The 14,109-nt window shown below is 37.2% G+C and overlaps 2 protein-coding genes and 1 long non-coding RNA gene across 4 annotated transcripts in view; 1 reads left to right on the forward strand and 2 right to left on the reverse strand.

Moving 5' to 3' along the window:
* The window catches only part of LOC119082757 (S-adenosylmethionine decarboxylase proenzyme), a 26,795-nt gene extending 24,783 nt beyond the window's left edge, over nucleotides 1-2,012 (reverse strand). Inside the window, exon 1 of one of the 2 annotated variants that reach the window (XM_037192342.1) lies at nucleotides 1,695-2,012. In XM_037192342.1, the coding sequence (XP_037048237.1) occupies nucleotides 1,695-1,816 (122 nt within the window). In that variant the 5' untranslated portion in view covers nucleotides 1,817-2,012. The remainder of the gene's footprint in view (nucleotides 1-1,694) is intronic. The other variant, XM_037192343.1, reaches the window with a different exon arrangement.
* Nucleotides 1-8,768, forward strand: part of LOC119082758 — a 27,081-nt gene extending 18,313 nt beyond the window's left edge. Inside the window, exon 4 of the long non-coding RNA XR_005088707.1 lies at nucleotides 8,349-8,768. This is a non-coding gene — a long non-coding RNA (uncharacterized LOC119082758). The remainder of the gene's footprint in view (nucleotides 1-8,348) is intronic.
* Nucleotides 6,199-9,446, reverse strand: LOC119082755 (fatty-acid amide hydrolase 2-A). The gene is made up of 8 exons (XM_037192337.1): nucleotides 9,242-9,446; nucleotides 8,057-8,329; nucleotides 7,687-7,988; nucleotides 7,500-7,624; nucleotides 7,259-7,440; nucleotides 7,052-7,194; nucleotides 6,684-6,978; nucleotides 6,199-6,616 (listed from the first exon to the last, which is right to left on the reverse strand). Exons 1-8 carry the CDS (start codon nucleotides 9,287-9,289, stop codon nucleotides 6,335-6,337), a joined length of 1,650 nt encoding a protein of 549 aa, XP_037048232.1. The 5' UTR covers nucleotides 9,290-9,446; the 3' UTR covers nucleotides 6,199-6,334.
* Nucleotides 9,447-14,109: the final 4,663 nt, after the last annotated feature.

Below are 14,109 nucleotides of genomic sequence, written 5' to 3' on the forward strand. Positions count from 1 at the left end.
GTCGAACTTTCGATGTTAGAAAACCTCGACAGACACACCTTTTGGACCATCGGTTTCTTTGGCAGTTTTGTAGAGTTTTTAACGCTCTACATCCTGCTAGAACATTGTTTTCAGAAATACTCTCAACTTTCCGAGTTATGACCATTTGAAAGTTAAAGTCGTCCGGTGGGACTTCTTCCCGGGCACCTTCGGATCCATCAACCATATGCCTGGACTTAGTTTTCAATGATCTACGTTTTCCGCACACAGGCTATCGCGGCCCTTAAAATTCTAAAAATTCGGTACGCCCTAGCAATCACTATGAGTGAGACTTAGGTGTCGCTGAGTTTCACAACTATGGTCAAAAAGCAGACTTTAATTGATTTCTTAGCAGCTTTCCACATTTCCAAATTTTCCATCAGCAGATGGCAATGTCTCAATGCAAACTATCCTGCAGTTGTTCATGGAAAGTTTTGGTGCTGTCTTGTGTAAGAGGCTAGCGGAAGCAACTGAAGATGGTCAGTCCGCTCTGACCTGTGACCGCCGCTAGTTCTCGAGGTCGAGACAGCTTTTCTTTGTTCTTTTTCGTCACTTTACGTGATGTGCGGGAAAGGGAAGAGCTGTAGCTCTGTTTGTCGTTCCAAAGGATGTTTCTACGAAGGACGTTTCCTTGAAATTCAATAAATGTGAAAAGGAATCTTGTTTTTGATTTTCTGATTACGGAAATTCGGTTCTTGCAATTTGCGCCCCTGAGCTTTTCTTCTCAGGTTAAGCAAAATTGGTATGTACGAAGAATTGATTTGTATCATCGTACATATCAAAACCCTATCGATTGAAATCAGCTACTGACTGCACGGTTGAAAATGAAAAAAATTTGTGGAACGTTGCTCAGACTAAAAATATCGAAAAATATCAAATTTACGACCACATGTTTAATTGAACTCTATTTAACCACACCATGGGAGTTCAGTTCATTGGGGGCTCATTTTATCAAAGCTTAAGGCGAAAAACGCACGAGTAATTTTGCGTTGATGGGATCGACAATTATGCTGCGTTTTCGATTGTAATTCGATATTCACCACAGGCTGTACAATGGAAAACGCAGAATAATTAGTGTCGATCCCATCAACGCAAAATTGCTCGTGTGTTTCAGCAACGCACTTCAAGCAAAACTGGTCATAGTCGACAGCTGCCAAATAGAGGAATATTAAATGGTTTTTCATAGTTTTTTTAAAGTCAATTTTCAGTACCCTATTTACCACTCATGCTTGAAGTGCGTTGGCCTAAGACATGACGTGTCATATCGGAGGTAATAAATAATAGCAATTAAAGTGAAATTCACTTTAATGGAGCTATGTCGTATAGTGGTGAAAAAGAAAATAAATTTTTTTTCGGAAAAAACTTTCCGTTGTCAAACAACGTTCTGAATTGAATTAGATAAACAAAAATGATAAAAAGATTCATAACAAAATCCAATCAAAATCGAAATGTTGTCTATCCCACTTTCGTTTTACGACAATTACAAAAGTGATCATTTTCCGGAGCTTTTCCGGTTTCGTGTTGAACAAAAATGATGCAACAGAATATTGAAACTGTTTCTGCCTAGTAACAATTTTCAATTGAAAAAACATAACATTTTACCGATAAAAATTGATATTTGTCAGGACGGACCACTTTTTGAAATAAGAAACAAAAAACGTCAAACTTGAACTAACCTTGGAATTTTCCTTAAATCAGCAGATTTCTGGTTCGTTGGAGCAAACCAAATTTCCAATAATTTTTCAACACCTTCAAAGAAGTGCATATCACTTGAACTTATATTCTCATTTTCTGCCATAGCTTCTGTCTTTGTAATTCACTATTTTTTGATTGATATTCCGGATTTATGACGAACAATTTTTCAGCAGAATCGATTCTCGGTTATTAGGTAAGTTTTTTTTTTCAGTGCAAAAAAAATCTATTGGCCGCGGGAGGAAACAACGTGCTTTTTAAACCGAACTACTTGACGTTTCTGCAAAAACTGAATGAGAATCGAGAGAGAGTGTGTGCGATTTGTGTGTGAACTTTTTTTCTTCTTCATGTTGTTCGGACGAGTGCATGCGCATTGGATGTTTCGAAAATGGATTGTCCGATGTATGCGATTGATGATTTTGAAAAAATTGCGCAAATTGTGAAATTGTCACTTGGAACTTTTTATTTCTCTTTAGTGATTGTAAAATGTAACACTTTCATTATGAGAATGTTTCTTCCTGTCAGAAGCCCATTGAAAGCAATGAAAGTGTAAAACAGGTATGGTCTATTGTCCGCCCGGAGGACATAAAAATTTGATTTTCGTACTTAAACGCATTCATTTTCATATTATTTTGACATAAAATGAGAGTGCGTTTAAGGCGAATTCGCCGATCGACCATACCTGTTCTAGACTTTCATTGACTGAAAGTTCATTAGGATGAAATTACCAAGGTTCTGAAAAAACAAGTTAAGACACTTACGAAGGTGGGTGAAACACAAATTTTGACAATTTAGACATTTTTTGTTAAACACAATCATTATAGATTGTATGAAGAGAAAACCAAAGTTCTGAAAGAACAGGAGGTTAAGACAACCACGAAGGCGGTTGACACCAAATTTTATAAAGAAGTGGGAGAAATCAATTTGAAGAAAATATTTTTGTTGAAAATTCAGAATTTTGTTTTTGTTAAGTTTCATTTTACATATAAACTTCGCAGCCGTTGACGCTATTGTGTGTCACCGCCTTCGTGATCTACTCAGGATTGTCTTAACCTATTCTTTCAGAACCTTGGAGAAAACTTGAAGAAAGTTGACATTTAAAACAATCTGCAATGAGTGTGTTTAACAAAACCCGTCTAAATTATCAATATTTGTGTTTCACCGCCATCGTGATCAACTGTCTTAACCTGGTTCTTTCAGAACCTTGGAAATTACAGGGCTGCCACGGTTTAATACAAGGTTCAACAAATTGTGACATTTAGACATGTTTTAACCCTCATTACAGATTGTTTGAAATATCAACTTGATACAAATATGCCAGCAGAGTGGCGCAGTGGAAGCGTGCTAGGCCCATAACCTGATGGCGGAGTATTAGCGATTTGTCGTATTGAGTTTACAATCAGAACTGAACTTTATTCAAAGAGTTCTCATCCTAATTACAATGTATCTATGTGTTACATTAGGGGGTGAATGTAAGTAGTCGGGTTGCTCTCAACAAGTGTGTTGTACAAAACATGTCTAAATTCACGCCGTGAGTGTGCCTAAAATTTGAATTTTAAGTGAACGATTTGATGAAAAAGTGAACCGAAAAATACATTTCAACGCTTCATTGTATGATAATGATGATACATTAGCAAGACCTCCTCACCAAGGTTCTGAACGAACAGGTTAAGACACCCACGAAGGCGGCTGACACACGAATTTTGACAAATAGATACTATTTATTGAACATACTCATCACATATTGTTTGAAATGTCAACTTGATAAAAACCATTTTTTTTTCTTCAAGTTGACACTTCAAACATTCTGTTATGAGTATGTTCAATAAATAGTGGCTATTTGTCAAAATTTGTGTGTCATCGCCTTCGTGATCAACTCAGATGTGTCTTAACCTGTTCTTTCAGAACCTTGCTCCGTACTTGCCATCTTGAATGTCGACCGCACTTCCGGCGTGAATTGTCGAAATTTTTTGTTTCCACCACATTCGTAAGTGCCTTAACCTGTTCTTTCAGAACCTTGGTTTAAAATGCCTTCTATCTCAGGAATTTAGGATTTTAGGAGGATTTTTTGAGTTTTTTGGTTGGTGATTTAAGACTGATTTTAGATAGATTCTGAAAGAACAGGTTAAGACACTCACGAAGGCGGAGGTTAAGACACCCACGAAAGCACAAATTTGTTAAACGCACTCATCATGTCCGGAGCGTTAGCGGAGGACTTGACGCAGTCTAACTTCCAAAAAAAGAACGAAGAAAATTTTTTGAGTCGCGGCAACTATATATAGGCGAGAATTTAAGTTTCTTTCCTTTGGCCTGTATCACCACAAATCCTATTCTATCATATTTTCGCTTCAAATACGAGCAAAACGAGCTATCACTCGACTATGTAGGTTTAAAATTGCCGGAGATACATCGTTTTGAAGTTGGTCATTTTGATAGAAAATACACCAAATTAACGTTTTTCCAACAATCAAAATCTTTCAACTTACTCTGTATGTTTCTATCTATCTGTCTATCTGTCTATCTATCGACGGTCGATCTCGGAAACTAGTCAGCCAATCTCCATGAAATTTTGCAGGAGCCTCAGGGTGGGCATAAAAATGAAATTGTGATACGCCATTACCCCAGGAAAAACCAGAATTTTGTTTTATTGGCCTCGAAGTGGTTTCTGAGTGTGGTTTTCGAGGGTCGGGAACGCGTTTTCGGCAGTAGCTTAGCTGTATTGAAACCTACAGAGGCGTGCGACCCATCAAATGAAAGATATTCGTAACACGATTCGAACAAAAAAATAATTAAAAAAATCGGGGCAGATTCGTTTGAGCTAGAGTGATTAGAGTGACCAAATTTTGAGCTACTCGAGCGTAGGATGAAAGGACTAATATTTTTTTGGGTTATGAGAGATAGAGAATTACTCTCTTCGGCAAAGTCTCAGAGTTTTACGAGTAGAACAGAGGGGCATATGTGAAAAATGTCGAAAGTTGGAAATGGGTGGGTCAATTATGTTTTTAGAGGTATTTCTTGAATGGTGGCAGATAGAGAGTTACTTTCTTCGGCAAAGTCTCAGAGTTTTACGAGTACAAAAGAAGGGCATTTGTGAAAAATGTCGAAAGTTGGAAATGGGTGGGTCAATTGGGGTTTTAGAGATATTTCTTGAATGGTGGCAGATAGAGAATTACTTTCTTCGTCAAATTTTCGATTTTCGTCAAATTTTCGAATTTCGTCAAATTTTCGAATTTCGTCAAATTTTCGATTTTCGTCAAATTTTCGAATTTCGCCAAATTTTTGATTTTCGTCAAATTTTCGAATTTCGTCAAATTTTCGATTTTCGTCAAATTTTCGAATTTCGTCAAATTTTTGATTTTCGTCAAATTTTCGAATTTCGTCAAATTTTCGAATTTCGTCAAATTTTCGAATTTCGTCAAATTTTCGATTTTCGTCAAATTTTCGAATTTCGCCAAATTTTCGATTTTCGTCAAATTTTCGAATTTCGCCAAATTTCCGAATTTCTGTTATAAAGTGTTATAAAAAGCAGTGTTGTAAAACTTCTAAAACGACTGATATCCCAACAAAAATCTCTTCGAGAAAAGTGTGACGCAGTCTTTGAAGTACAATTTCTAAAATGAATGATATCGCTAGAGTTGACGCTTTCAGCTTCGTTACGCAAAAATTAAATTTTACACCCAATTTTAGTTCAAACAAGCTGGCTTAGTTTTTCTCATCATCTGCCAAATAATTTTTACCAAAAAAACTTTGACTGGAAACAACCAAAGTTTTACCAAAAAAATCTGCGTCGCAAAGTGGCAAATGTTCAGGAACAGACCAGCAAGAAAATTTATCTGCCACATGCGACGCAGATTTTTTTGGTAAAATTTTGGTTGTTTACAGTCTAGATTTTTTTTGGTAAAAATTATTTGGCAGATGATGAGAAAAACTAAGCCAGCTTGTTTGAACTAAAATTGGGTGTAAAATTTAATTTTTGCGTAACGAAGCTGAAAGCGTTAACTCTAGCGATATCATTCATTTTAGAAATTGTACTTCAAAGACTGCGTCACACTTTTCTCGAAGAGATTTTTGTTGGGATTACAATATTGTGTGAAAATTCAACTTGAAAAAAAAAACATTTTTTTTGTTACGTTAAAATCGTCATATTACTTTCTCAAACCTAGTTGGCGCCACAGAGAAATTTTGATGCAACCGCATTCGTGATTAATTAAGAAGTGTCTTACCTGTTCTTGCAGAATCTTGGCTCTTTTTTGAAAAAAAAAGCGTTCTGGTGCGTCGGATAGAGCAATTATTTTTTAAGTCTAGAGCCTCAGGTTAGGACCTTTAGGATGCTAGGATGATTTTTGAAATTTTATGAGTTGAAGGAGTGTCAGGAGGAGTGTTAGTTCTAAAATTGTAAGCCAAAAAAATATTGGACTGAGGGACGAATTTGATGATGATTCTCGAATTGAAAAATCGGCTCAACGTACAAAAAATAGGTTTTATTCAAATGTTTTAAACAGCCAATTGTCAGAATTATATCTAGAAATTAATATAATTGCAATACTACCACCAAGGGAACCCATCGTCATAATACCAAATTAACAAAATTAGTAGAAAAACATGAGAGAATTTGCTATTCCCTCTACACAACTGTAAATGGAGGTACCCATCCATCAAAGACTCTCTCCAATTCCATAGCAACAGCCAGGCAATCCTTATCCCGATTACGTGATGCAACCACTTGAATACCCAAAGGAACTCCTTCCGAGTTCAGTCCCAGCGGAACCTGGGTGCAAGGTACGTGAAGAACGTTAAACAGACTCCAGTAACTGAAGTTGTATACGTTGATCAACGGTGTGAAATGGAATGGCGCTGGTATGGGCGCGCTATGATAGAACAAAATGCCGTCATCGCCCAGTAGATTCTGTAAACGAAAACGTATTTCAGTGATCAAAGTGTGAATCAAAGTGAAAATGTTCCCGTTCAATTACCGTTAGTTCTTCATCACATTTTCTGGTGAGTTCTTTAATTTTGTCGGCGTTTTCCTTGGGTAGATGCTCGTCGATCAATGAGTATATCGAGGCCATGGTGAATTCACCTTTGCCAATGAGTTTTTTCATCAATTCCATGAAACCGTTGAGTTTGACTCCGTTGCCAAGGAGCCGATTAAAGTCGGCTGGCTCTTGGGTCATCCAATATCGCCACATCTTTGATGTGTATTCAATGTTTGATAAAGTTGCTACCGTTGGCTCCACGTCAGACACTTCGCTAAAGTGGTCAACGACCCTGTGAGCAGAGAAACGAAGTGCGGAATTAGTTGCCGTAAAATAACTAATTTTATCGATCGAATGGGACTCACTTTGTCATTGCCCGTTGCAGATCCGACACCACGGAACTGCATCGCAGCTCGCCGCTTTCCCTTATGTAAAAGTATCTCAATTTTTTGAGATCAACTCTTTCGCTTAATTTCAACGATTTGGACGTCTCCGGTCCAACTAAAATCTGTAAATAAGGGTTCGGTCAATGTCTATATGTCGATCTCGAATTCTCTGTGCCTGGGTCGTACTTGCATCAACGGCAACAAATCACACGCCTTTCTGGTCATAGGACCGGCTACAACCATTGTAGACTGTTCTTTTCCCGTACGGAAAGTACATCCTCTCGTATTGACTATGCCCACTGTTGGCTTGTGACCGAATATTCCACAATAGAATGCAGGCATACGAATCGAGCCACCGATGTCGGTTCCTTGAATACAATTTTGTTGTAAGTCACATCCGACGGAAATGTTTTAGAAGGTGAAATACCTATTCCGAATGGTATCGCACAGGAAGCGATTAAAGCAGCCTCACCACCGGACGATCCGCCAACCGTTCTTCGAACATCGTAGGGATTGTTTGTTTGGCCAATCAACAGATTTCTCGTTTCTTGCCTGCGTTACAAACATCTATTGAAACGTTCTCCTGTAGTCGAATCTTTCTCTTTCTCTCTTACCATTTATTGACTTCAGGTACGTTACTCGTAGCGAGAATTATTCCACCAGCCTCTTTGACCAATCGTATACATTCCGCGTCCTCTTTCGAACGAACAGTTTTCCTTGATAGTAAGCCCAGCGTATGCAGTTTACCGTTAACGGCCGTGCTGTCTTTCGTTGTGAAAGGAACGCCAAGGAATGGTTTCTGCCTAAACTCGTCGTCGGTAACTAATCCATTCTCGATTCTCGTATCAATCGACTTAGCCTCATTTAAGGCTTCCATAAACGGTCCATCAACCACCGCATTCAAAATTGGATTAATCTGCGAATGCCATAGAAATGAGCAAATGGAATATCATCACACTGGGAAGGGATTCTCGTTTGGTTTACCTTGTTCATGCGATTGATGTAACTTTCGACCAATTTGTAGGAAGATAGCTCTTTCGTTCTGATCATCCTTGCCAAATCAATGGCGCTGAAAGTTAAGAAATTCTCTTCCCTTGTCAGAGGCGGACACAGTGGCTGATTGGTCCAGTACCATTTACAGAACAAATTGAGCAGAAAGTCTTTCACGAGATGAAAGAAGTATAGCAAGTACGTGACGAATACAGAGCCACTTGCTTTAGCTTTTCGATGACTCTTTTCATGGTGCTTACGCTTTTCCTAAAAATTGTTGAGAAAGTTTATCATTTCGCATTTACTCTACCATTCAAAAGTATTCGATCATTGAGTGTTTTCAATGTAAATTGACAAACTTTGAGAGGGCGCCAAAAATCGAAATGGTACCGGATTTTCACGAAAGATGGCGCATTGGATAGCTTGATCCTTAATCTTTAAAGGAAAAATATAAAAAATATTTTCACCAAATATGAAAATTTGGAGAATTTTGAATTTTCCCGAAGGTCTGCATGGCCTGGGAACAACTTTGTTCCCCGACTATGCAGACCTTTGCAAAAATTGGGATTTCTCAAAAATTTCATATTTGGTGAAAACATTTTTTATATTTTTCCTTTAAAGATTAAGGATACAGTTATCCAATGCGCCATCTTTCGTGAAAATCCGGTACCATTTCGATTTTTGGCGCCCTCTCAAAGTTTGTCAATTTACATTGAAAACACTCAATGATCGAATACTTTTGAACGTATAACGGAAGAAGATAAAATCGTTTGAACCGCTGAGGCACCAAACAAAACATTTGCTGTTCTTCAGTGAGAAGAATTCTAGGCAGCCGTGAAACAATCGATATAATCGAAACTAAAGCTTCAGTCACTGGCAAGCGCTTATAATTTACCGCTGATTATTGTCCTCCGTAAAAGGTCATCGGACAAGCCGTGCTGAGTGGATTGAAATGATATAAAATCGGTGACATTTTATGCAAATGATGAACAAGTATTTTATGAAAGGAATAAATCTGCCACAGTCATCAATATTTGCTGAATTATTTACCTCAATACTTTATTATTCATGCACTGCACACTTATGCACAGTATTACGAGGCAGATTTTATTACAGCTGGTTAGCACCAAAACAGAGAAAGTTTTCAACAAAATGATCATTTATGTGTTAAGTACTCACCTTTCTTGAATGATGTTTTCCACCTTTTACAATTTTCGGCGTACTCATTGTAATATTACAATAATTGCTCGTCGCACCGAAATTACGTTGAAATTTCAAATCGACTGCTAAGACCGTTTTTTATGGAAATAAACCGATACTAAATTGAATCCATAAGAGCTTTGCAACTTTTAAAAAATCGAATTTCAAATGAATTAAATGTCACAACAAAATTACGTTTGTGTTTGTGTTTGCGTTTGCGTTACAAACGAGTTGCCAGATGGTAACAGCTCGAATATCAAACGATTTGAACAGGTGAAATACATTTAGGCGGCTCAGTTTCGACGGCGACGAGAAACCGGTAAATGAATATCAACAAAAGAAGTAATTTGGTCATGTGCTGTGGTAATTATGATTGTGAAAAGCTAAACAGTGCACGGTGTGCCTGAACCAAATTTAATCAAAAATGTTTCGCACCTCTCTGATTTAGCCTTTTGAAGTAGTTGCAAAAGTTGTCGCAAAAAACATTTTCCTTTTACGAATTTTGCAACTTCTTTTGCAACTACTTCAGGCGGGTCCTCTGATTTATCTTCGTATTTCACTTTTTTGGGTCATAACAAAAAAACTTTTCATCGATTTCCATAGGTCTGTTTCAAGGGCATACGAATTGTCAAACTACTGTCAAATTTCATCCATAGAGACATAACCTCATCAATATTTGTATGAAAACCGAGCTCTGTGGATGAAATCGTGTTCTTTCGGCCAGTCAAATTTCGTGTTTACAGTCACTTGGAACAAACCTATACATTTCTGCGCAGTACGGGAACCAAAAAAAGTGAAATACGAAGATAAATCAGAGGTGCAAAACGATTAAATTTGGTCCGTGAGTGAAATAAACAGTCATAATTATACTCGTCCCTTCCGAAAAATGAGACATTACTTCATTGGCATGACAGTTGAGACATATTTCCCAAGAAGTTTAGCACAGGTAAATATATGGGTGGACGTAATACCATTCAGACGCGCTGCCTAGCACAATAGTTCGATGCTAATGAAACAGATGGCCCACACTGATAAAAAAGATTACGGCTGACACGTATAAAGTGTGGTAAGGAAGTTATACACCAGACACGTATACGTACATTACGCACGAGCTTAGCGAGCAAGAGATATTACAATCACTCAAAAATTCCTGATTCAACTTCTATTAACCTTTCGCATATTCATCTGTTATCGATATCGACGACAAAAATAATGACAAGCTCTGGATAATATGGTCCTTTATATAGTAAAATGTATGTTAAAAAACTTGAAGTGCAAGATTTGAAATCAACAGATTAAAAATACTTTGATCGTTAGAAGTAATAGACCCAATAATAATACTGGTCATATGTTTGTCAAATTTGCGTTTTTCGCTTGATGTGATTGGCACATTTTCCTCCGATATAGCTCCGAAAGTCACATCTAGGTCACATCTGGGCATATTTGGTATGTACTTTCCAAATGTGAAGTCCGTTTTGACCAAGGCTGTAAACTTTGGGTTTACAGCCTTGGTTTTGACGTAGTTGCTAATCTAACGGAGAATGTGCAGTCCAAACTTTCATATTTGATTGTTAATTTTGAAATGTTAAGAAATGTGACAAATGTGCCATATCTGGGCCGGTGACAGTCAAAAGTGGTCAAAAAATGACCGAAAAGTGTTTTTTAGACCCGTACGAAGTACTGGGGTCTTATGCGTTTACGCATACGTCCGTAACACGTCGAATTGGACTCCCTGAGTAAGGGGAAACCTATTGTGGTTGTCTAGAGATGCCAAATCAGTGAAAAAAAATGTCCGTCTGTCCGTCTGTCCGTCTGTAATAAGTGCTTTACGGTTTTTCGAAGATATCTCCGGACATTCAAACGTTACACTTGTAACTGATACGTCAAATAGAAGGTATTTACAATACCGATCGACAAAAAAAAAGTTTATGGAAATCGGATGACCGACTCGTGAGTTAGACCCCTTGGTGTGAAACAGGCACAGGCAAGCAGTTTTTGCTTGTAGGTCGGCCACATTTCAACATATTTCGTCTGTTTTAGCTTTATTAGATAGGTATTGACCGTACCAATCAGGGAAAAAAAAGTTTTTGAAATTTTTTGAAATTATGTTCTCCGGAGCGTGAGCTAGGTCTCTTGGAGTGAGCTCTTATCTGGCTACTCGGCCGAACAGTGAACGTGGAGTATTTTGTCAATATCTCGAGTAAATTTTGACCGAATTTCATGATTTTTTTTTGTTTGAAAGGTATTAACGAATGTAAAGCGTCGGTAGAATTTCCGGTCTCCTAACAAAATGGCTGCCGGTGGCCATATTGGATTTTAATAAAAGTGATATATATTGGGAAAAATGGTACTTAGAGTGTTTCTGTTAACTTGGAAATAATTTGTTATGTGTGTGGGGTGTTTCAGGCATCATGGCCCTACGTTAGTGAAGTGCCGTGACGCAAGTCCGTTCACACTGAAAAATTTGACAAAAATTTTTCCGCAGGACTGAGGAACATATATACACGAACTTTTTGACTTTTCCCCCTTTGCTCCTACTACCCCCAAAGTATTTTATTCGCAATCTGGGCGTCCATACGAGTTCAACGAGCTATCACACGCCTCATAAGGTTAAGATTTGGCCGAGATATTACATTTCAAAACTTGGAAATTTGCAGAAATTTGTATGAAGAAATTAATTTTCATACATTTTGAAATTGATGAATTTTACCAACCTTTGTTACTTTGTTACTTTGTTACAACGAAACTTTTGAATTTACCGGTGAATTTGGCTGAAATTTTCAGGGTATGTTAAGGACGTAATTCTAAGAAACTAATTTGAAGGAATTTTTATAAAAGCTTATAATTTCGGAGCTATGAGCGTGTTAACCTATTGAGCTATGGGACCTATAACTCGGAAAATATGGCAGATAGAAAGTTCGTTTAAAAGACAAATTTATAGAGTTTCAGATTTCATTTGACACGTGTTTCATGGTTTTCCTAAAAAGTCGACTATTTGGGAGCTATGAGCGTTTTAAGTGCGTCAAATTTTCGATTTTCGTCAAATTTTCTATTTTTATCAAAGAGATCAAAGAGAAAGTTATACAACTATGTAAGAAGAATATTTTCGTTCAAACTGCACAATATGATTGTCTATTATCTGCGACCAAATTCTAAAAAAGCATAACTTACAAAAGAGCTGATATCGCCCAAAACCACTTACAGTGGAGGTGTGACGCAAGTCCTGTTATCCACTTACAAAAGAACTGATATCGGTGTAGGTGACGCTTACAGGTTCGACACGCAAAAAGGTATGCGTCACAAATGGCAGCTGATGAGGAAAGTACGCGAAAGTTTTATCAACAAAAATTTACCAGAAAAATTTTAGGAAGAAAATTATAATAAAAAAGTTTGCGTCACAAGCGTTGAGGAAGGAAAATTTTAAAAATTATTCCTAAAAATGGAATTCAAACGGAAGAAAGCCGAATCATCTGCCACTTTTTGACGCAAACTTTTTGTGGGCTGTATTCCCCACTTGTCAAATAACAACTTGGAACCTCGTAAGTACAATGCTTTACGTGATTAGGCAATGTAAATGAAAATGAAACATGCCGTAACACGTAAAAATTATTAACGATTCCCGCAACTCCCGAGGAAGACGAAAAGTTTTCGTGTGAATTTTGTTGATGCGAGGCGAAGCCGAGGTCAATAAATACAAAAAACTAGACCTTTCATTTTCATCAAGGAGTTATGTAATGAATTAAAGATGATGAGGGCGTCCAAAGTAGTGTCTGAAACATGAAAACTACGGTTTTTGACGCATGTAGCATGTCAATTATAATTATATGAAAATCCATTACACCACTGCGTGAACACGTCCAAGAGAATAAATGATTAATTGAAATCTGTTTTCGTTTTTACTTAGTAAGATAATTATTAAATAATATTTTATTGAGCAGAATAGTTTACAACTTAATAAATTCGAATGGCTGATTATATTCGTAAAAAAAAAGTTTAATAGAAAGTTCATATATTATATAATGTAACGCGTAAAACGTTCCTTACAATTAAAATCGTTTATATCCTGGTAATCTAAAATGATTTAAAGTTTAAGTAAACAGAGTAAATGTGTATGGCTGGCTAGGCTATGCTATATATTTAACATATGACAAACGGCAAGAGGTTTGCAGGATCATTGCAAACAATACTCTCTCTAGCAAACAAACTCTCAGCTCTCTGTGTCAAATTCTCACCTTATTTCTTTGTATTCTACAAACACTGTTCTACATTTTGACTGACAACGTTGTAATGTACATGTAAATTCCAAAGACTACTTGATTTTTTCACCACCTTAATAAAAGCAGTTTGGTTGCTAGAGAGGGTATTGTTCCAAACTATTGCATCTCTTGTTTAAAAAGTGTCTGAATACCAAATGTTTTTGCTAGCGAGAACTTATCGTTCTTGCCTTTTATTAGGTTGATCTGAAATGACGGGAATCCTGAAATTTTACATTTAGACGAGATTATTGTCTCCATGAAGATAAGTTTGTTAATAGTCTGGTGCGAGTTGTCCTTTCGCTCATATTGAATGTAAAAAGCGATTTTATGGTTGATTATCGTAGGTGGGTCGGCCACGAACCCGAATCGCAATGTTGCCAAGCTGGGATCGACCTGGTTTGGGCCAGGGAGCCGCCGTCAGCTAAAACTTCTTTTGGCTCTATAAAATTGAATTTTGATCCGACTTGAGTGGGAAAAAATCTTGTGTTCCTTGAACCTTTCTGCATACGAGAAAAATATAAGTGATTGAAAAAATGTGCAGGTGGCGCTGTAATTCAAGATGGCGCCCATCAATACAAAAAATGTGCAAAT

The sequence above is a fragment of the Bradysia coprophila genome, unplaced genomic scaffold (assembly GCF_014529535.1).
Source record: "Bradysia coprophila strain Holo2 unplaced genomic scaffold, BU_Bcop_v1 contig_476, whole genome shotgun sequence".
NCBI classification, from domain to species: Eukaryota; Metazoa; Arthropoda; class Insecta; order Diptera; family Sciaridae; genus Bradysia; species Bradysia coprophila.